Source organism: Patella vulgata, chromosome 8 (assembly GCF_932274485.2).
Source record: "Patella vulgata chromosome 8, xgPatVulg1.2, whole genome shotgun sequence".
Taxonomy (NCBI): domain Eukaryota; kingdom Metazoa; phylum Mollusca; class Gastropoda; family Patellidae; genus Patella; species Patella vulgata.
The window spans coordinates 39,416,402-39,440,698 of NC_065886.2; the positions used below are offsets into that span (position 1 = coordinate 39,416,402).

At 35.9% G+C, this 24,297-nt stretch overlaps 1 protein-coding gene across 9 annotated transcripts; it reads right to left on the reverse strand.

The window, feature by feature from the left end:
* Window positions 1-4,051: 4,051 nt before the first annotated feature.
* LOC126831128 (neutral amino acid uniporter 4) lies at window positions 4,052-22,571 on the reverse strand. Of its 9 annotated transcripts, none has more exons than XM_056102628.1 (12): window positions 22,019-22,571; window positions 14,497-14,982; window positions 13,437-13,527; window positions 12,605-12,693; window positions 11,724-11,831; window positions 10,888-10,980; window positions 10,006-10,090; window positions 8,343-8,468; window positions 7,945-8,097; window positions 7,365-7,543; window positions 6,162-6,334; window positions 4,053-5,479 (listed from the first exon to the last, which is right to left on the reverse strand). In XM_056102628.1, the coding sequence occupies exons 2-12, from the start codon at window positions 14,976-14,978 to the stop codon at window positions 5,241-5,243; spliced, it is 1,818 nt and encodes a 605-aa protein (XP_055958603.1). In that variant the 5' UTR covers window positions 14,979-14,982; window positions 22,019-22,571; the 3' UTR covers window positions 4,053-5,240. The 9 variants fall into 9 exon arrangements, with proteins under 9 accessions (XP_055958606.1, XP_055958603.1, XP_055958602.1 ...); XM_056102627.1 differs by lacking the exon at window positions 22,019-22,571 and adding an exon at window positions 18,544-18,671; XM_056102626.1 differs by lacking the exon at window positions 22,019-22,571 and adding an exon at window positions 16,772-16,948.
* Window positions 22,572-24,297: the final 1,726 nt, after the last annotated feature.

Below are 24,297 nucleotides of genomic sequence, written 5' to 3' on the forward strand. Positions count from 1 at the left end.
AACACTCAAGGGTCGTTGGTTTCAGGGGGTGGATAAATAAAGGGGGATAAAACAATTTTATGCAACACCTTTTTAAATACCTAGTATTTGCTAACTTATCGCACACGACCACTATTTGTAATATCAACTAATACACGATTTACTATTTTATTGTTTTATTAGGAGATATAAATAGAGATTCGACGAATACAGGAAACAAAAACTCAATCAGCGTCTGAAGTTCCTGCGGTGGATTATTTAATTGTTAATGACATGCCAGCACAATTAATGGGAAATAAACAAACCTGGTGTGAAGGCCAACTGTTTAAAATAAACAACCACTGTGTGTAATAGTTTACTATGTGTAACGAATAGTCTGGTGTTTATGCAAAATTACGAAGAAAAGACAACAGGATATTTTTATATAGACCTAAAATAGGATTGCCAAAATTAAAATGTGTTAATGTTGAGGGATTTTGAATCCGCTGCAGACTACAATATCTTGGTCTAAAAAATGGTTCAATTATATATGGTGAATTGAAAATTTCGAAAGACTCTGTACAGACAAAATAAACAAGCCATCGCCATATATACGTTATAGGGTAAACTATATAGTTTGATGGATCTATCGTTGATATTATTGGTTTTTGTTTTATTATAGGCCCTATTTTAAATCAAATGTTAATTAATCAATTTGAGTACATTTTGGCATGAATAAAGCCGTTACATATTACATATTTTCTGAAAATGCAGAATCAGGATTAGCGACTGCAGTGGTTTGTATTTAGAGATGATTATATTTAAAGGACCTAAGTCCGTAACTCAAAATCTCCAAAATCTTCGACATCGAAAACACGAATTATTGGTCAATTTAAATCAACATTGATGATGTAAACTTACCGGGAAAAGATGAGACTCTGATATCCGATATTTAAGATAAAATATATTTTTTAACATTGGTACACGAATCGTGTACCATAATGCGCTTCAGCCCCAGTTGGACGAGGCTAGACACATTGCACCAAATCAAATGGAGTTATGTAGACTAGAATAACTAGACGCTAGAAATTTGCACTCGATTGAGATTGCTGACTTATTTCGCCGAACATAACTGATTTGAAATTGGAGTAAAAATGAAAACCATTAAATGTAAATCAGTTTATATACATTCATATTACAGTATTATATGCGTTGCGACCCACTTTTGTGAATTTCTAGGTCCCAAATGTTAGCGATTTAGCTGTACTCAGTGAAGTTTACTTTCATTTTACTTGAACTAAGATATTTGCCCGAAACGTATTACACAAAAGTCGACATTATTTCATAATACGGCTGTTTATTGAAGAATTTCTAAAGGCTGGGATTTGAATTACTGTTCGGAGGAACATTAATCGTATCTATAATAATGGATTGTGGTGATCTCATCCGAAACAGTTCGGCACTATTTAATTCGACACATTTATGGATAGAGCGTAATATCTTCAACACTGTCAACCATAAAAAACAATAGAAGGAATTAATGAATGATTCAATGACATATTCCGATAAATGGAGGGGGGGGGGTACCGACCACTTCATGGAAGATTGGGACACAACGATCCCCATTTCGCTGGTAGTCAAGCTGATAATATTGTAGTAATTCTGCAATTAACTACATCCCTACCAAAATAGAGTTATAAAATGGAATATTTAAAGTACGTTTATTCACAGTGATAATGTTTATTTATATTCAAGATAATAAAACATCTAACACCCGAAATTTACAAAGGTATTATTGAAATAAATTATGAAATCTGTATTTGACATGAGGCATTATTTTATGCACGTCTGAGATCATACCGACGATAACACAGCAAGCTTCCATATTTGCGTGAACTTTTTACTTCAAATTATGACTTAACACTACGCATGTTTCGCTGAAGAACGGTAATAGTAAGTACTGTACTATTCTGTTTATAGGACACAGTTATCCCCCTTGCTCGTAAACCGAAAGGGGGTGCTCGATTGAACGTTCCGGAATTGAATTCTGTCAAACCCAAAAATAGTGACCAATGAGTGAAAATGAGATTTTGGCCTAGAACGCATGCGCTGACTGCATGAAAAAATATCTAAACCAACCATGACAGCTGAAACATATTCATTAGGTTTAATTACGTCACGATTCTACTCACACCACCTCTGTTGTCGGGACTGACAGACCTGTGACAGGACTGAATTCCGCGTCACTCGATTGGAATTCCGTCAATTCGGAGCGTCCCGGACTGACAACCGAGCACCCCCTATATGTTGACCCTGGTTCCAACGGAAAATGGATGCATTGGACTCGATAGATTACTTACTTTGTCATATCGATATACTTCCCAGTATTGAAATGTAATGACATGTGGTTTAACGTCCTATTGATATACTTCCCAGTGAATCAAACACACCAAACCAACATCGAAATAACATTGTCACGTTTCCATCACGTTATCGTTAAGGTTAGTGTTATTAACGGCCTGAGATGTATTATGATATAACAGATCATTACTCTACAGAAAGTTCCGACAGTTCCATAACATCATGACAAGCTAAGAACTATGTTCTGCAGATCATTACGGAAGAGACCAGAAATGGACGGAGATTATTTTGTTATAAACCTAGTCTATAACAGATCACAACTTTGCGCAAGGCATTTAAACATTAGCACAGTTTGTAATGTACCATAACATTACAGAAGTATATGTTACAGATGTGTTTACGTGTCTTAAGACATTTTGGTATAACACCAGTCTGAGGCATTTTGTTGCATAACCCTAGTTTACAACGGGGCATTACATTACAAACCTTAAGGCATCTTGATTGCAACCCTAGTCTCTAAGAGATTGTTGCCTCATCTTGATATAACACCAGTCTGTAATAAACTATTACTTTGCTGTACGGGCCGTCCCAAGGCATCTCGGAACCACACAGCTTCTATAGATAATAATCGTGCTACGAGGTGAGCTTCCATAGCTATCAATCCACTAACACTGCTCTGGGCGAGTCTCTTTTATGCATACTTTCTTATCAGTGAGTGGGTAGAATTTACGGATAATAAAAACAACTTTCTTTCTTTAAACAATTAAATATAATCACCGTAAAAAAATGAAAAGATAAAATTTACAATATTTAAGCATTCATTCTGTCAAAGACATTTCTATAAGTCTATAGAAGGGAGGGGGATACCGATTTTACAGCCTAGACGAAAATCAGTACAACGTAAATGAATAGGCCTATTTACAGGAACTAATTAAATAACAGGTTTGATATAATTATAACAACATAAATTAGTATTTACATTTAAATAAACATATACCGCGGCTAAATTTGTATTGGGAATGACCAGAGCAAAAGGAGGTCAAGTAGAGTCGACACCGACACCGACCACGCCAAGCTGGAAAATTTAGAACAATGCATATTTCTCCAAAATTATTAATTGACACATATTAAAAGCTTATCCAAGATATAAATAAATATCTATGCTTTTAAAATTAATCCTAATTCGTCGTCACGATTCATGTTTGTTTATATTAATGCAAGAATTATGGGATTTATTGTGGGAAGGGGCGCAACTCTTACTTGGCTTGACTAAAGAGACTGGATAATCAACCGGACACAGATCACCAAATATTCCTACGCCGTCACCCACGAAACAAGGGCCAAAGCTATTTTTAGTCTTCCTCTCCCTTTTCCTTTTTCCCCCTTTTGCATGGCGATTTTTGTTGACTTTTTGGTGTAGAATTGAGGAAAAGGGTTTGAAAATACATTTTCTGCCAGGTTTTGGTGAATATTCATAATTTTGATGCGGAAGGATACAAGAGTTGAGAGGTTGGTTACGTTGAAATGTAGGGCCTGAAATTGCATGTTTACTTGTCTCTACTTCCAGCTTGTGTATCTCAAGTTTTTCATGAAGAACCTCATACGTGCTTTTGGGCAAGTGGTTGCCACATGTTGCTCCATCTGTGGTAGAAAGCGTTCTACCCAACGAAAATTTGGGAAAAAGTTAGAGCCGGTCTAAGATACGAGAATTAACATTGGAGTCAATGGGGCAATCTTTAGTGATCTGTGTCCAACCACATTAAAAACCAAACTCCCGGTTACGCATGGGCAATGGACTTTACGTCAAATGGATACAGATCACTAAAGATTTCCCATTGACTCCAATGTTAATTCTCGTATCTTAGACCGGCTCTAACTTTTTCCCAAATTTTCGTTGGGTAGAGCGCTTTCTACCACAGATGGAGCAACATGTGGCAACCACTTGCCCAAAAGCACGTATGAGGTTCTTCATGAAAAACTTGAGATACACAAGCTGGAAGTAGAGACAAATAAACATGCAATTTCAGGCCCTACATTTCAACGTAACCAAACTCTCAACTCTTGTATCCTTCCGCATCAAAATTATGAATATTCACCAAAACCTGGCAGAAAATGTATTTTCAAACCCTTTTCCTCAATTCTACACCAAAAAGTCAACAAAAATCGCCATGCAAAAGGGGGAAAAAGGAAAAGGGAGAGGAAGACTAAAAATAGCTTTGGCCCTTGTTTTTTACACTACTGGTACCATACAAAATTTGGAATGGACTTTGACAAATAGTTAACGAAGAATTTGAAACGAAATATAATAAAATTGAAAGCATCGAAAAAGGACGTTCATCACAAACACGATTAATGCACAAGCGTAATTTTTGTGTATTTTTTCTAATCTTCGTTGTTGAATAAGTAAAGACAGGGCTCTTGTTGGTTGTTAACATTACTATATTCTTTGGTTAATAAATAATCGACATGAATTTCAGCACACAATTAATGTAACAAATATTGGTTCAATGCTAAATAGTAGATAAACTTCAATATGGGAATAAGGTCTATCCTTAGGAATGTGATCTTAAGTTGATCTCACTCATTTGGGTTTAAATATACCATGGTAACTAACACGCCTTAGCCCGTAGACGTTAATTAAAATTTATAAGATCAATTTAAAGTGTAAAACAAAGAATACTGGAGACAGGTGATTAAGGAAATATGTAAGACAATATGAAATAGATAAAAATGGGGGAAATTAAGCTGCATTAAGATCCATTCAAATAAAGTTTACTGAAATATACTGTGCGGATTGGCACGACGTATTAAACATTTACTATTGGGTCAAAATTCACCCTACTACACTACTTCATTTACTGGTGATCAAACGTTAGGTCTAAAAATTGTTACAAATATCACAAATACAGTTCTACATGAGTTTAATATGTTTCTATAATTGCTTTTATAGAAGTATAAGTTCCAGTCAGCAAGCTGAGAATTCCCAAGAGTACCAATAACACGTCTTTAACAAGAATCCACTTGGGTAAGGTTTCATTTTCAGCTGTTAATGTAATCACCTCTATCGTTGCTGGCATAATGATAGCCAGAGAACTGACTGAAAACGCACCAATTAAAGATATCAATAACTCCAAATCTGGAACAGCAGCAGCACAGATAACTGAAACAGATAGATAATAATTAATACAACATAATTTAATAATACACATTGCAGCGTAACTGCCTAACAAAACACAGAACAAATGCGTATGCAGTAAATAAATAATCCAAAATGCCTTAGTGAACCACGCAACAATCACAACTAACTAATAAAGATATTTTATTTGAAAATAAAAGTAATGAGAGTCCGACAAAAATTATTCTGCTAATAAAGATATTTTATTTGAAAATAACAGTAATGAGAAAGCTACTTCATTGGGATCGCAGATTTTGTCACGGATCGTGACAGTGCACTCTCAATCAAACAGATATAAAGTTGTCATGATAGTCTGATGCGTTATAGTGTCAAGATGAAGTACTACTTGCTGTTTATCTTGGATTCGGCTTCGTGTGCTTATAATGCTTACATTATATTTGAGCTACGCCAAACTCAATCTAATTTTTTTTCAAGCATCTTTAGCACTAAAATTATCCATTAAACTGTAGTCCACGGGAAGGTTTACAACGCCGACATGCCCAGGGTAGGTATACTACCACTATCAAGAAAGGACCTTTCTGAAAACAACTCCTTGGCTCAAACCGCCCCCGACGCACATGGAATTAAATACAGGGGTGACTAACGCCCTTTCGAACAGCAAATGTGTTCGTTTGATAAGTATTATAACTATATAGTACTAACTTACAGGTAATGAGTACCAGTCCAGTACGAACAAAATATTCCCCAAATCTCTCAAACCTTGTGTTTTCATATTTAGAATTAAAGAATGGTAGCAGAAGTTCAGCAGGAACGTACATCTGGACACCATAAGATATAGCAATACACAGAGCAAACATTAACTTTACTGATAAATATAACCTGTGATATAAACAAATTTATTTAAACTTGAGGTACCATCTATTTATATAATGAGAGCTACTCGATTCTGGGTGCCTCCGTTAAGAGTGGAATCATTCACGATATAATGATATAATAGAGGAATCGTGCACTAAAAGGAATCCGTACTAACGCATTCTTAAGTTAACGCTTGTGAATGGGCACCTAGACACTTTATAAACGTTGATTCGGATGGCTGCCTTTATACAAATATCAAAACAGGTGGGCTTCCAAATTACATAAATGTTATAAGATGGTTTAGAAAACTACAGCATAACAAGTACTAATTACTAAATACTGTTGATTTCGGAAGTTATTTATTTTATTTTCCTTTAAAGTTCGACACCCACTTTCCCTTTGTAAAAGAAATAAAATTAATGAGGGATATTACAAAGTGTTGTTTGTCCTTGCAGATAGGTGGCGCTGCGTACGTTTCGGTCCCGCGCGTAAAAACGGCTCCGTTAATGCTTTCGTTGACGCTCTATTGACGCTAAGCCTATTATACTTTTTCATCATGAAATATTATGGTAATTGGACATTTTCCAAGCTTACAACTGAATTAAAATCCAGAGGTGCAAGAGTATCTGGTCGAAAAAGATAACTCGTTTAAAGGTATGGTAAAATTTAACGTTTGAACTACTACTGGGTATGACTCATCAAAACAAAAAGGCAAAGCCCATGGCGCACTGCAGACGGCTAACACCGTAGTAACCTAAACGGGACTGCAAACAACAAATATCAATTAGAACGGGTTTCTAGAGTGTCTTTTTATTTTTATTAATCGAATCAAACATTTTTGACATATTTTATCGCGTGGTTCCTAGCTTATTTGAATAATGAAGTGTTCTCCGGGATTTAACTGTAAATTGCGTCCCTTCTAAAAGTTCCCTGATTGTCATGTCGATTAGACCATGAAAACATTCAATCATTTTAAGCTTTAATGACTTATTAAAGCTAAACGGAAATCGAAATGCTGATGTTTACAGTGAACGATTGCGGTGATGTTCGTTACCATTGGTCATTTGGTAAATTGAGAGTTATGCTGCCTTTAGCGTCATCGCCATATTTCAGATAACCAAGGAAACCAACTGCTGTATAGAGACAGGAAACGGTAACCATGCCACGATTCAAAACGCCACGCAGTCCACCAAATGCTGGCGGATGACGCATTTTATTTACTGTTGGTAAAACCTGGTTATATAAAAAATAAAACAAAAACGATTTTAATTCTGGCCAGGAATGGCTATCAATATATAATGAAAATCTACAGCCTTTATGGAAACTCTTGAATGATGCAATGGAATGAAATGAAATGAGGTTTAACGGCCTACTGTTCTGCTTCGATGAGCTAATGGCCAATGAAGATGCACTAGCCCTATTATTGTTATATTTACTATTTACACCATCTTTACTCCATTAATATACATAAAATTTAAAAATAAATTTAAGATTTACACACAGGGGCCTATATTTCGAAACCTTAATATAGTTATAATATTATGTTTAAGCCAAAACTGATTAACTGGCTTACTATAAATATTTCGAAACCTAAATCAAAGGGTTCGAGAGATAAACTCTACAATCTACATTACCAAGTTTATTCCTTCAAAAGCGAAGAGAGCTGTTCCAAAATATAAAGGCAGATGACTCCATCCAGTAAATGCTGGTCTTGAATCGACGTTTGGTAATCCTTGTGTCACGTGATATATTATTATAAGCAGGCCTGTGGCTGTAACAAGGTTAGCAAAAGTTGAAAACACTGATAACGACCGTAAGTTCTTCACAAAGACATATGGCACCAAAATGGCGGCAACCCCAACTTCATAAATCCTAATAGTTGGGTCGTTCGGATAAAAATGATTGATGACCTATAAGAAAAGAAATAGAGAATTCGATGCATCTGTCACATGCATACTATATATAGCACTAATATCCACAAGCGCCTATAACGTGGAATATCTTTCCCAATAGCATAACTGGTCTGAACTTGAAAACTTGAAAACCCTGATAAAGACTTTAACTCCTTCTTCACAAAGAAATATGGCAACAAAATGGTGGCGACTGCAACTTCATAAATTCTAATACTTGGGTCGTTGGGATAAAATTGATTGATGACCTTTAAGAAAAGAAATATTAGAAAATTCATGACATCTTTCTTAAACGTCGGAATGCTGACACTGTTGCTGTCGATAAAGCTACATTCCAAAACAAAATGCATTTTCTTCTTGGCAACGCTATATTTGAGTTCAGGGATCGAGTTAATACAGCCAAAGATTGATTTGCCAATGGGAAATGTACATTTATATTATGAACACATTCTTACATATGTATAATATTTAGACTTTCAGCTACGTATGATCAGATTTGCTTTTATGGTTATGAAAGTCGAACATAAATATATAAACGATATAAATTAAAGAAAGAAACCAAAATACTAATTTAACGGTTAGCGCTTTCTGTTCGTACTGAACATCTTCACGACTTCAGGCCATTTTTATATATGAAGGATTACGTAGAACAATATACGCAACGTCTATTAGTAAGTGCAAGGGGACTGCACCACACAAAATTTACACAAAAACAAATACACGGACAAGACATCATACTCAGGAAAACACAAACAGACAGACATGAACACGTTCTTGCGTCGATGGTCGAATTAAACAGCAATCCGGAAATCTGGTAGAGCTAAGTCACTAATGTAGCACCATGGGCCTTCTGTCAGACGTGAAGAGCGGGAATTGCGAAACCGGTCGCCACATCCTACGCACGACCCATCCATCTTTTCTTACTACATATTTTAGTAGCCTTGTGATCGTCTAGAATTTGTCTCTGGCTGTTTTTACTTCTGCTTCACGTTGTGTTTTTACTTCTTAATGTTTTCTTAAGACGTTTGTCTTACCAGGAATAACAATGCAACGGTTCGTTTTTACATTTTATATATGGTACAATGCATAGTAGAATAAAGACATTCTCGCTAACCTGCTCGCATGCGGCGAGTCTGCTGATTGAAATTCCTACATCTTCTCCCTACGAGAACCACATGGCTGTCTACCCTAGGACGCACATTCTATTATATATTCTCAGATGAATACCCATTAATTATTCTATTGGCTAATTATGATGTAATTAATCACGTGATTGGTCAAACTAAACCAAATGACGCAATAGGAAAATTTCCAGTCACATGTTTTTTGACACAATCTATCCTTGAACTTAGACCCTCTTTCCTGTTATTCTCACACTACTTCATAAACAATTAATTTGCGTTTTAAATAAGCTCATACCATAGGTAATATACTGACTAAAGGGAGTAATTTTGTAAAGATACAAATATTTTTAAACCATCCTATATCTCTATTCCTTGTCTATAAATTTAAAAACAATTTCGCAACGACGACATTACTACACTAAATAATTACTACCGAAGACGAATTTGTTATCTCCGGTACAATAATACAGTTACAAATGAGTTTCCGATTTACACTCCTCTCTCGCTTAAATCCACTCCTCCCTATTAATATAGTATAATAAATTCCTATTAGCACCATTTAACACCTTTTCAAGTTCGATGACTTGAACCTTTGTGATTGACACATCTGTGGTCGAAACGACGGTCTACTACTTTATTGTTATAATATAGGTAAACTAACCTGTTTGATATTTGTAGAAATAAAGACAACATAAACACTACAACCACCACATTGTGTTATAATGATAAATGTTAAAACTATATATCTGAATTAAAGATAAACAAGAGTTGCCATTAAACACAAATTGCTTGAAAAATATAACACAATTTAAATTTATAAAAAAAAAAATGTATTTTATATAATTGTAGCTGACATTTATAAAATTTATTAGTTGCAAAAAAAAAACCCTGTAAACATCACAAATTCGACATTTCACTATTAACATAAAATATATTTGGCTTTTGTAGCAATGTGCGCCGCAGGTTACATGTGGAAAGTCAAATTGGCCTGAAAACTCTCCACTGTCTACAGATTTTATTAGCCTTGATGATTTGTCTCTGGTCACCTTTTCAATTCTGTTGTTAGGACTTATTTTACGTTGTGACATTACAGCTTACTATCTCAGTAGTTAAAACGTTTGTCTAACAGGAACAGCATTGCAACAGTTCGTTTTAACATTTTATATCAGGCACTGGTACATAGTCTACAAGCATAGATTACAATAAAGTCAGTCTCTATTCTATCAACCCCACCAGCTCGCAGCACGAGTTTACTGACGGAAACCCTACATCATATGGCTCTCGTCATATGACTTAATTCTGAATCCAGGCCAGATGGCGTCTCTTTAACCTCAACGATATCTCCCAACAAACTTACATGATATATCTCTCTCAAGAACCAATGCGTGTCTCCTCTCTAAGAATCGACATTTGAGTGCGTGATATGTACTATGAATATTGGACCAATAATCAGTCAAGGACTTAATATTAATGTAATACCATTATTAATTTAAAGAGCAAAAATTCTACCAATCTTACTACACTTTTTCCATAGATTTCATACCTGGCTATTTTTGAGAATTTTTGAAGTCTTTCTGGACCTGTGGATAAAGCTTTTTCCATGACATCAGCATAATCCAAGGGACCAGCACCCGGCCTGTAAGATTCGGATTGCAATCACTTAATTATCGTGGAGACTTCACCATGACGGAGTAAATGTTGGTTGCGGGATCTGTATTCAGAGACTAATAAAGGCGGGGTTATTGCGAATCCCAATCCAGGATTATAATCTCTTTCCTGGTTTGTTTTAGCTGAAGAGCGACATGTGACTTAAACTTAGTATATACCCTCCGTGTGCAGCTTGACCGTTGCCCGGTCACAAAGTAAATAATGGTATATTATCGGAATCAGACCCCTTTGTGTCATCCGTTACTGAACCCTCGATGGTGCCAGAAAGGTGGTTTTCGCTGTTATTACAGAGAATCTAAACATTGCTGCATTGACAGAGAATTATTGTATTAACTGCAGAGTTATTTGACCAAGGTGAAGTATTACTATCGCCCTCATTCTATTGAAAAAGTGACTTAGCTCGTTCTTCCCCGGGGCTCTTCATGTGTGATATCACAATTAATGCTTTGCTTCAATGAAATTAAATCACAATGTGATCCTATTAATTCATATAAAAATTGACGTTAAACTGGGTGTTGGATATCTATCTATATATGCCTACGTGATTTAGATACGATGATGGCATCGTGCATTGTCAACTGTCAAATTTCCTTAACAGGAGCCTGGCAAACCCCCTCCTGCAAAATTCCTGGATCCGCCCCTGTGTTTGTAGAATCTAAAACTCACTAACTAGAATATATCCAGATCCGGAAGGGGTGGAGTTTAACTTACGAAATCTGGTTATCAACTTGAATGTTTGGTGGTACTAGCCTAGTCGTTTCCGTAGCATCACGTGAATCACCCGCCAAATTGTGGTAAATGTTAGCTTGGGTCATATATCTAGAATGGAAATCAAATCGTTCGCATTTTACCTACTGCTCGTCTGCTGTTATGGTTATATCATCCGATTCCAGGAAACCTACCTACCGTTTGCTAACCTCGATTAACATCATTAATTATGAGACAGGGGGATGGGGCTTTAATGAAGGAAGAGAGAAAGAGGGCCTGACAACTATTCAATTCGCCACATAGGATTATGATTGAGAAATGTATAACGTATCGGCCATACAGATTTTTAACCCATAACTGGACCCTAACAAGTTAGCTCTTATCAGCATCAGTTAGCCCCTATTTAACTGCCGTGTCCAAAACGTCGGTCTGCCCGATTGACAGTCTATGATATCAACTCAGGTGGAAGTGGACGTAAAACTTTAGGAACGGATGGATTGAGGGTAAGTATAGCCTATGTCGAGTTTGGTGGTTAGACAGTGCGGTTAAGTGGTGGGACAGTACCGTTTGGTCAGACAGCAAGGCAGATGGTTTGATAGCATGCTAGGCGGTTAGTAAGGCGTGTGGTTAGATAGTAAGGTTGATAGTTGGCAAGGACTGTGTCTAGTCTTTCGGATGGTACAAAAAAACCGAAGTCCCCGTGTACAAGTTGGTGTGTACTTCCAAGAACCATTGACATTCTATTACCAGATGGCGTCTGTGTATTATTTTCTTAATTTTGTTTTTTCAACACAGCTTTAAAGTGTAAAAATCTTATCAACTTTCATTGAACATTTCGCCACATACATGAAATCATATATTATATGTACATAAAATGATTTTACCTTTTGCACAAGATACGATTACACTTGACAAGTAGATGCATACAGTGTGTGGCTATAACACCTATTAACAGTATTCCCACAGTTCCCACCTACAATAGTAGTATTGGCATTTTGTTACCATTTGTAATAAATTGATTATTAGATCTAGTAATATATTTACATTTATAAGAATTTATGCTTATGTGCTTAAGATCTGGAGTCTGTTTCTCGAAATTTTAACTTAGATAAAATCCAGATTTTAGTAATTTGATTGGATAATATTAGATCTTAGCCAATCAAAATTGAAGTATCTACTAAAAGTTGGATTTTATCTTTAGTTAAAATTTCTTGAAACAGGGCCCTGATATCCTTATTCAACATGCGTATGTTGAGAAATAAGCGATATTGTGTTTCATTGTCGATATAGTTAGCCAAGAATTAAACACAAATTAATAAACAAAGCATTGTCGCTAATCAGTTGGAAACAAAAATAGAAAGAGCACACAAACTGGGGCATTAGTAATATATGATGCAATTCTATTTGTTATTGCGTGTAGGGGGAAACCGTGTAGCAGTAGGAGGAAACCGGAGAAACCGGAGAAAATCCAAGCGACTGGCGATCATTCGTCTTGCCACGTATAACCTGGGATCGACACTAGAATCGGTGATAGAACTACTACACACGCGTTAGACCATTAGCCCCCCCCCCCCCACTCCCCCTCCGACCTCCTCAGAATGGTATTAGATTGTTACTTTGAATGTTATCGTACTAGCACTGAGTTGCTACTATTATGTCGTGATATGTTAGATTCGCGTTTATTTGAGTGTTGCAAACGATAGAACTGGATCCTACCCATAATCCAGCGTTGCCAACAGCAACCGGCATAGCTAATATCCCCGTTCCTATATTCCCTTTTATTAGAATCATCAAACTTTGCATATTCCTGAAGATAAATAAATGAATGAATGAAATAAATAACTCCAGATTATATTTTCAAGACATAGACATAAGACATTTTATAAGCAGTATAAAAGTTTATATAATCGTACTCAATTACTGGTATGTAATGACTCTTTAATTGAGAGTGATTATAGAATTACATAGTGGTATTTCAATATTATATTAGTATACATGGGTGTTACATATCGTTTCAGGAGCGGATCCATGTGGGGGGGGGGGGGCACCCTGCTCAGCTACATAAAAAAATTATAAAACAACACTTTATGAGAAAGGTTTAACGGTCGTGTGCTTTATGCTTTATTATCAGATGATGGGATGGGATTGGGATTCTAAGCGCGAAATAATGACGCGAATGCTTGACGTGAACAGAACAAAGAGTGGGTGTAATTACAACTTCAAAATGATGTTTAATACGAATCATAATTACCAGTACAACAACTGACTTCCACTGCTCAGTCAAATAAGATCAAATAAAGTGTACGATGGACGTATTTGTCGGGGAGGCCCTTTCAGAAGAGCCTTGGTTCGATTGACTCCGATCGTTTTTACCAGAAATTGATTGTTCCACAGAAAGCTTATACAATTTGCTACCAGATGGCGCCATTAACTGGGGTTCGTTGAAAAAGTGACTTAGCTCGTTCTTCCCCGGGGCTCTTCATGTGTGATATCACAATTAATGCTTTGCTTCAATGAAATTAAATCACAATGTGATCCTATTAATTCATATAAAAATTGACGTTAAACTGGGTGTTGGATATCTATCTATATGTATACATGCCTACGTAATTTAGATACGATGATGGCATCGTGCATTGGCAACTGTCAAATTTCCTTAACAGGAGCCTGGCAAACCCCCTCCTGCAAAATTCCTGGATCCGCCCCTGTGTTTGTAGAATCTAAAACTCACTAACTAGAATATATCCAGATCCGGAACGGGTGGGGTTTAACTTACGAAATGGAGTTTTCAATATCGTCCCTCTCTTGAAGTATTTCTGGTGACCCAGCAATGTTGTTTGATTCCACAATTCTATTATCATCTTGACTGTTTGGCTGAGGTGGTGGGATATCAACATTGTCCCTCTCTTGAAGTATTTCTGGTGACCGAACAATGTTATTTAATTCCACATTTCTATTATCATCTTGAATGTTTGGCAGAGGCGTAGCCGATGTATTTTCCATTTTTGGTGATGGGACACCAACATTGTCGTTTAATTCTCCAACTTGAATGTTTAGTGATGGCCTAGTCGATTCATCAGGGTTTTCGGTTTTTTCCCTTTCTGGTGACTGGATATCAACATTTCTATTATCATCTTGAATGTTTGGTGGTGATTCGACACTATCATTGTCGTTTTTATCGTCTTTAATGTTAGGTAATAGCCTAGTCGTTTCCGTAGCATCATCCGCCATTTTGTGGTAAATGTTAGCTTGGGTCATATATCTAGAATGGAAATCAAATCGTTCGCATTTTACCTACTGCTCGTCTGCTGTTATGGTTATATCATCCGATTCCAGGAAACCTATCTACCGTTTGCTAACCTCGATTAACATCATTAATTATGAGACAGGGGGATGGGGCTTTAATGAAGGAAGAGAGAAAGAGGGCCTGACAACTATTCAATTCGCCACATAGGATTATGATTGAGAAATGTATAACGTATCGGCCATACAGATTTTTAACCCATAACTGGACCCTAACAAGTTAGCTCTTATCAGCATCAGTTAGCCCCTATTTAACTGCCGTGTCCAAAACGTCGGTCTGCCCGATTGACAGTCTATGATATCAACTCAGGTGGAAGTGGACGTAAAACTTTAGGAACGGATGGATTGAGGGTTAGTATAGCCTATGTCGAGTTTGGTGGTTAGACAGCGCGGTTAAGTGGTGGGACAGTACCGTTTGGTCAGACAGCAAGGCAGATGGTTTGATAGCATGCTAGGCGGTTAGTAAGGTGTGTGGTTAGATAGTAAGGTTGATAGTTGGCAAGGACTGTGTCTAGTCTTTCGGATGGGACAAAAAACCGAAGTCCCCGTGTACAAGTTGGCGTGTACTTCCAAGAACCATTGACAGTTGAAATACAATATAAGAGTAGGTCGTAGGACAATGTATCGCGTTCGCCCGTCTCCAGAAAAGTGGCATATTATGGCAGGGTTTCCGTATATGTTAATAAGTCACGTGATATCCGACATTTGCATATCAAGGATAGTGCTATGCGTAAGATGTTATGCAGAAAACGTGAAGGCAAATGAGCAAATGTAAAATTTAATGAGTGAAATTTATCATTTGACACATTACATTTGACGTTTTACATTTAACTTTGGCCTTAGAGGTATTTTGACTTTATCCTTACCAGTATTAGGACTTTGTACATTGTACTTTTTACATATATTCAATCGAAAAGACATTTTAGCAGAATATTTAATATCGGCAGCGATACCCTTTCATTGGATATTACACCCCACTTCATATCTTTCTTATATAAACTGCATTAATGATTTGTAACACTAAATAATATCTTGAATGGCATGGATTGGCCTTTTACAAAACAAATTACTTGTTATAAATCGTGTGGTTAAAGATACATTATGTAAGATTTAGATAAAGATCTGGGCCCTTATTCACGAAAACTTAAACTAAGATAAAATCGAAATTTTAAGAAATACTGCAACTTCATTGGATATATGCAAATTGATCTTACTGGTCAGCCAATCGAATTGCAGTATTTCTTAAAATTTCGATTTTATCTTAGTTTAAGTTTTCGTGAATAAGGGCCCTTGGCCCTGTTTCTCGAAATCTTAACTAAAGATAAAATCCAAATTTTAGTAGGTATTTCAATTTTGATTGGCTTAAGCACTAAAATCAATCTTATATTATCCAATCAAATTACTAAAATTTGGATTTTATCTTAGTTAAAAGTCCGTGAAACAGTCCCCTGGCCCTTATTACTATAACAGTGCACAAATAGATAATTAAAAAATAATATAGTTTTAACAATTTCATTCAGATTACTTTATTCTGAGTGACCTTATCACTGTTTTGACATGGACTGTTCATTATCGAGGCAAGGCTCGCTTCTCCATTTCTAAATTAAACCATTTCTAAATTGTCTTCAAAGCACACTGTCTTCACTCGCCCAGTACAGGAACAGAACAATAAGACGCTAAATCCTATTTCATTTCCGATTTAGCTCTTACATAATGCATCTTTAAGCATATAAATGTAAGGTGCTTACCGTACTCATGTACATTATCCTTTATACAAATCCCATACCGTTTCCAGGAGGGATATAAACAGAGAATTCGGATTCGTTTATATCAAACACGCCCCAACTCAAGATTTGTTTAGTTTTTTTTATATTCAGTGGAATACAGCATTTTCTGTCATATGAACAGCAGATCGAGACCTTCAAAAGATGTGCCAGGTTTTGTATTGTGTTATTGCTTTTCTTGTCATATGATTACTGTATAATAGGCTTTGAATTTGTATTATCAAAAATTTAAGGTTGTCTAGTTTAGAATAATAAATGAAATGTATACCTCAAAAGAAGTGCCTAAAAAACTTTTGAAAAGAACTGCAGGCCTACACACTATGGGCTTAAATTACATAAAATAACGTTTGAATAAAACTGTTCACAATATGCTTATAATTCCTACACGTCATGTCATTCATTATAGATCTAAAATTAGATATTACTGGGGTCGTGGCCCTTGGTTTATGATATAACACGAGGGAAATATATATTCCCTGGAAATACATCAATGTTTAATCACGTCTCCCAAAAATATGTTATTTACATGGACATAGAAAATATTCCATACACCTTATTAGACATGCATTATGCTAGAGCTAATTCTGCCTATAAATCTTTAGGCCTTAAATGTTAATTATATTATTAATTCGACGTTAATTAACATGACAAGATCAGCATCAACTTTCGATGCCATCAGATGGCCCCGATTTTTGAGTAGCCTAGATTAGAACGTTTCTACCATTTAATGATTTAATTTAAGAATGGATAATCGAGACTGTGTTTATTATCAGTGACAATCGGAGCTACACTGTTCTTCTAACAGCGATATCTCCGCTAAGAGTGAAGTAAACTTAAGATTTCCCCTTAAAGAAAATATTATAATTATACAAAATGTTACTTTCTAGTTGGATTTGGACAAAACTCATTTACGATCGCGACAAAACAGTCGCTTGATTGAAATTAGACAAAGGGCTTTTACAATAGCGACAAAATAGATTTGGACAAAGGACATTTACGATCTGGCATACAGTATTGCGCAGAAATGTCACCCACTTCGTTACAAAGACTAAAACAAATAATCGTATACGTACGTACAAGTTCATAAGTATTTAAAATACACACAACCCTGGTGTTTTTGTTACAAAGGGAAAGTATGCAAATTTTGTCGAAGTTTTAATATTGTTAATAATTTTATATAATTAGGCACACTTTTGTTATCGTCCTCTCTCAGATGTCATCCTTGACAAAAAAAAACGCATTCAAAAATCTGGAAAGTATTTCTCGGTCCCACCACTCGACTACCGCAGCTGATTAATACCAAGTGCAATAACTCTAAATGTTGATTTGAGACAACACTAAAATTCATTACAATTATTTATCCTGCCACTTTGATCGTATTTTTGGAGATGGCATTTTTGATTATGCAAGTTTTAGGAGGTAGACGAATTGTTTCCTTGTATTTTCAAGACAGGAACGAACAGGAACGAAGAATAGTGGGATCGTTTACGTGATTTCTCAAAACGACATGGTGCGGGGCCCTACATTTTAGCATTCTATTTACATACATAAACTCACTTGTACTTTACGATCTCCTGTAATAATCTATAACCGCCCTCATTAGGAAATTATCATAACAAAAATTTCTCCCTCACCACTGCTGCTTTTTTACCACTCCTATTGCTAAGAAGATAAGATGAGTGCATTCTGGTATTCTCGTAATTTATGCATGTTATGAATAAATAGATACAATATACCTTAAAATCCAGTTGTTTCCAAACAAACCACCATTCCCACTCAAGCACTGTACTAGTGTTTGTTATTTTGTTAGGCGACAATGTTTACAGGAAATAAAAGTTAAATAATTTATTTCATTGTATTCATATCAATAAGAGTGTTTCGTACGGCGTTTTATTTTACTGACCAACCCTCAAAATGTATATATACTATTCAAAAAAAGTAGGGGATATTTGATTTTGGGGGCATAATACTAAAATATGCAAATGACTAAGAAAAAAGTCACTATAGAACCTAACAGAAGAAACATTTCCAGTTACATGTGACGCCCAAACGCACCAATAGCTACCGCATGGAATGCAGGTGATGCTTGGGATCATCATGGGGGTCCAACCCAAGATTTGCACGACTCTGACTTTGAATGTTACAGTCATTGTGGCATTGAATTCCAGGGTGGAAACATCAGTTTAATTGTTTTAGTGACCAGAAAACAAATTTTGATATGCGTCGGCTTACCCAAAATGAAAGGTTACGTGCCCTTGGCATGCTACAGATCGGCACAACACAGGCGGTTGTGGCGCGGACGATGAATGTTTCTCAGTCTGTCATAAGCAGGCTATGGTCCAGATACCGTGATACACAATCTGTACAGGACAGACCACGCTCAGGTCGACCAAGGGCGACAACTCAAGCCCAGGATCGATTTATCCGTACCTTGGCCTTGAGAAATCGTGTCATCACAGCAAATCAGATCAGCGCTCGTCTTCAAACAGACACTGGTGTGAGAGTGAGTGGCCAGACGATTCGGAATCGACTGCATAGGGGTCACCTTCGCGCCCGACGTCCTCGCGTAATCCCTTGTTTGAGAGATCATCACATTCAGGCAAGACGTCGTTGGTGTAGGGATCGTCAACACTGGGATAATCGACGCTGGAGCAATGTGATGTTTTCAGATGAGTCAAGGTTCACTGTTGATTTTTTGGACAGACGTAGGAGGGTGTGGCGTCGTCGAAACGAGCGCTTCCAAGACGTTAACGTCATCAGACATGATCGATTTGGGGGTGGTTCTGTTATGGTGTGGGGAGGCATCACTGTTGCTGGAAGAACGGCTTTACATGTTGTTGCAGGGCGTGTTACAGGCCAGTACTACCGGGACAACATCTTGGCAGTCCATGTTGTGCCGTTCGCACAACGTCATGGCCGCCGTTTCATCTTCCAGGATGACAACGCAAGATGTCACAGGGCCAGGATCGTTACAGGTTACCTCCAACAACAGAACATCACCACATTAGCTTGGCCAGCACTGAGTCCCGACCTCTCCCCCATCGAGCATGTCTGGGACATGCTTGGACAGCGGTTACGTCAACGTCAACAACGTCCTGCCAATGTCCAAGAACTTGCTGCTGCGTTGCAACAGGAATGGGACAATCTGGACCAAAATGACCTTAGACGTCTCATTAGGAGTATGCCACATCGGATCAATGCTTGTTTGGCAAACAGAGGAGGATTTACCCGTTACTGACTTGGTTGTGATGCTGTGGTAACTTTGCTGTTTGACCCCGGGTATCATTTTACCCTTATAATGGTCAGTCTGTGCCTTACTAAGTCTAACGATCATTTGGAATAAATCGATGAATGTGAACTTCATTTCATTTTGTCATTTGTTTCTTCGTCAGTTTCATTAGGTGACTTTAATAACACTTAAAAATCAAATATCCCCTACTTTTTTTGAATAGTATCATTACAGTTATGAATTACATACCCGCCCAATTGCCACAGATTTAGGATATAACTTTTGAAGAATAAGACGGAAAGATTAGTAAATGCAAGAAACCTGCACACCTTGTGGCATTTACTTTCACACATTAAATGCTGATTAAAAGATAGCGAATACAGTATGCATGGGAGTCACACATTGGGGGGGGGGGGGTCTGAATAGCCTTAAAAAGTTGTGATATTTCTGGATATGTTATACTGTGCCATTTCTGATGTAAATTATCAAATTACAATTATGCGATATTGTTAAAACGTGAGTTTTTTTTGTGTCAATTTAAGCTGCTCTCTAAATCTGTTCACCTGAGTAGTACTTTCTAAGTGTCAAGTGTGGGTGAGTGATTGATCACAGTCAGTCTTATCAATATTCCTAGATGTGTGTGAATTATTTCTTCTCGACATTTATGATGGATTTTACGAGATTAACATTGTAATATTCCGACTATATGTGGAAATTGATGAAGATTTGTTTCTGTGTCACATAAACAGTACTCATAGTAAATCATTTCTGATATTACAGTCAGTCTTCACTGGTTAGTAAAGTGTTTTTCTTGTTACATAAATATATCTAAAATGGCGAATCACAAAGCTAAAAAGACAAAAAGGAGTCACCAGGACATATCAACTAGTATAAACGAATTTTTAGACACTATGCTCCAGGATGATAACTCAATAAAATCCTTCTTGGCTGAGTTGCTAAAACGTGACGTGTTTGTTAACCACATAATGAACTCAATTAAACCTCAAATATTAACCGAATTTAATGAAAAAGTTGAAAATCTGGAATCAAGAATTGATGATCTAGAGCAATATTCCCGACGTACGTGTCTGAAGATAAGTGGCATCAGCGAGTTAGTTGACGAAAGCACTGATGATATTGTTTTGTCTTTAATAAACGATCATGTTTTACCAGATGGTGCTACCAAGCTTGACAAGTCACATATTGGGCGTACCCACAGAGTTGGAGATAAACATGGCAAGTTTCACAGAGATATCATAGTACGCTTTATTAGCTATCGTGATAGGGCTTCGGTATATGCAAATAAAAAAAATCTCAAGGAGTACAATATTCAGAACAAAACTAAGGTTTACATAAATGAGGCGCTAACTAAAACCCGCTCAGCATTATACAAATCAACACGTGATCTATTTAAAGATAAAGTTATCAAAAACAGTTGGACCTACGACGGGAAGATATTTGTTAGTAATTTTGACGGCCGCAAACATCTCATTACACGTGAAGATGATTTGCTATCATTTAGAAACAATGTAAACCCCAGACGACATCTACACGTAGATCAGCGAGAAGGTCAAGGTCGCCCAGAAGCGTCGTCTGCAACTCGTGAACACCCTAATAACACTTATTATCTACCGGATATTAGCACGCATCATATGAGACAACCGTCCCTGATGGATATGGGTTTAACATCTACACCTAAAGGGGCGATATTAAGTGACACAGTCGGCAATGTAAACCAAAACTCAAATAGATATCAAATGGTATTAGATGCTGTAAACATATAAATTTATTTAGACATTTCATAAATCTGAAAAGTAAAATCTTCATTAGATTTCCAGCACGATAAAATCTTTCTCAATATGAAAATCATATACTCATTGTCTTGTCCAGTGAATACTGGTACCTAGTAATGTATTTAACTCCTACATCTATTCGATAAGAAATTATCGCATAATGATAAATGGAAACTACTTTTATCTTACCTTCCTGATATTTTGTTACAACACGATACATTTAATAATATAACTATCACATTGTTATTCTTATGAAATTTGGTATTAAGGTGTGTAGAGTATATTCCAGTGTCATGTTTCTCATACAAACGAAGCGGCGACACTTCAATTAAAATATAATTTGCATAAAATATGTCTGGTAATTGAATTTGATAAATGCTGTTAATATATAACTATAAAACTACTTAGCACGTCAGTCTATAAATATTCCAATAGCTACGGTGTATTATACATAGCGATGGCTTATCTTAGATATATAATATATATAATTTTGATATTACAATACATCATGTCAATATTACGTAGCTACTGAACCATATACATATACTGAGCTACCTGTAAATTGTCAGGTACAGCTCTGAAAGTATGAAAATCATAATATGATATTTGCATTCAATAGGTCTATCACTGCAGTGAATACAGTAAAGCTACTCAGTATAATACCACTTGTTATTATTTAAAGTAATTGTACGCTCAACCAGCACAGTATACACATCCACAGCTGTTTGACTTAAACATTTTCTGTCAAAGGAGTAATACATGAGCATTACTCTGCTCACAAGTTATTTAACTTGTTGTCTACCATGTGTCTGTATATATGTTTCTCTTCTAATTGTGACTCGTTCTGTACATAGCGAAGCTTCGCAAAAGCCTGTTTCAGTCTCAACATGTTTTGTAATTATGATTGTAAATACTATGCTTTGTTTATTGTTATTACTGTATTATTATTATTATTACATACAATTATTTTCTCAAAATGGGCTTCCATACACACAGATCTATTATCTCCTCCATAGCTTTAAATTTGTTTATTTACTTTTAAATAGTATTAAATGACGTCAATTAAACTTCTGTCCATCAATGTAAGAGGAACTCGAAATGCTTTAAAAAGAAAAAAGATATTTAATTGGTTAAACGAACAATCATGTGCTATTAATTTCCTTCAAGAAACTCACAGCAGTGTATGCGATGAAACCGATTGGCAGAACGAATGGGCTGATCGCATATTGTTTTCACATAGTAGAACCAACTCAGCAGGGACAGCTATTTTTTTAAAAAGTAACAATAACATAAATGTTATTAAAAACGAATCCGATGAAAAAGGTTATTTTAACATTTTAGTAATAAGTGTCTATAATGATATCTTAGTTTTAGTCAATACATATAGCCCTATATCTGACAATGACCAGTACATTTATTATACAAGATTACTTAAATCTTTACAACAGCTATGTAGTGAACTTGACACGTTCTCAATGGTAATTGGCGGAGATTTTAATAATGTCCTAAATGTTCAACTTGATAGATATGGCGGCAATTATAAACTGAAAAGAAAAGGCCAAACTGCCATATTCAATATAATTAATTATTTTAACCTCTTAGATATATTCAGAAATCTAAATCAAAATAATAAGCGTTTTACTTGGAAACAAAGGAAGCCTTTGATACAAAGTCGAATCGATTTTTGGCTGATATCGGAAAAACTTCAAGATTGTATAAAATCATGTACAATAAAGCCAACTTCCTTTACTGATCACTCATCAATTCATTTACATATCAAAATAAACAATTATCCACGCGGACCAAATCTGTGGATATTTAACTCTTCGCTAACAAAAGACAAGACATATACTAAAATGATAAAATCATCAATACCGATATGGAAAAGTAAATATTTTGACAAACAAAATAAAAATGGTTTATGGGACTTCATTAAATTTAAGATAAAGGAATCTTCTATAGGATATTCCAAAAAGAAACAAAAACTTAAAAAAGCTGTAAAAAATAGTCTAATTGAAGAACTGGTCAAGATTGAATCCCTTATCAGTAAACAGGAACCTTGTGACAACAAAATTATCGAAAAACTTTATGATCAATATACTGAAGTTAAACAATCATTAGATAACATTTACATTGATGAGACGCAAGGAGCAATTATTAGATCTAAACAAAACTGGTATGAAAATGGTGAAAAAAACACAAAATTATTTTTAAACTTAGAAAAAGATAGAAAATGTGCTACGACAGTAAATAAGCTTAAAAAATCAGACGATTCTGCTATATTTGACCCCATTGAAATTTCGGATGAAATATTTCTATTTTATAAAAATTTATATGCGTCGAAAGATACGTCTTTTAAAAAGGAAAACAATTTTATAACAAATTTTAGACCCGTAGAAAGGCTAAATGAATACCAGAAGGATTTATTTGAATTCAAAGTTGACTATTTCGAACTTCAGAAGGCCTTA

Coding starts and splice junctions, on each gene's coding strand:
- LOC126831128 (XM_056102628.1), bottom strand. CDS start 14,978: ATGACCCAAGCTAACATTTACCACAAAATGGCGGATGATGCTACGGAA. Junction 13,528..14,496: donor GATATTGAAAACTCCATTTC/GTAAGTTAAACC, acceptor ATTTATCTTCAG/GAATATGCAAAGTTTGATGA. Junction 10,981..11,723: donor CAAGTTGATAACCAGATTTC/GTAAGTTAAACT, acceptor CGAATCTTACAG/GCCGGGTGCTGGTCCCTTGG.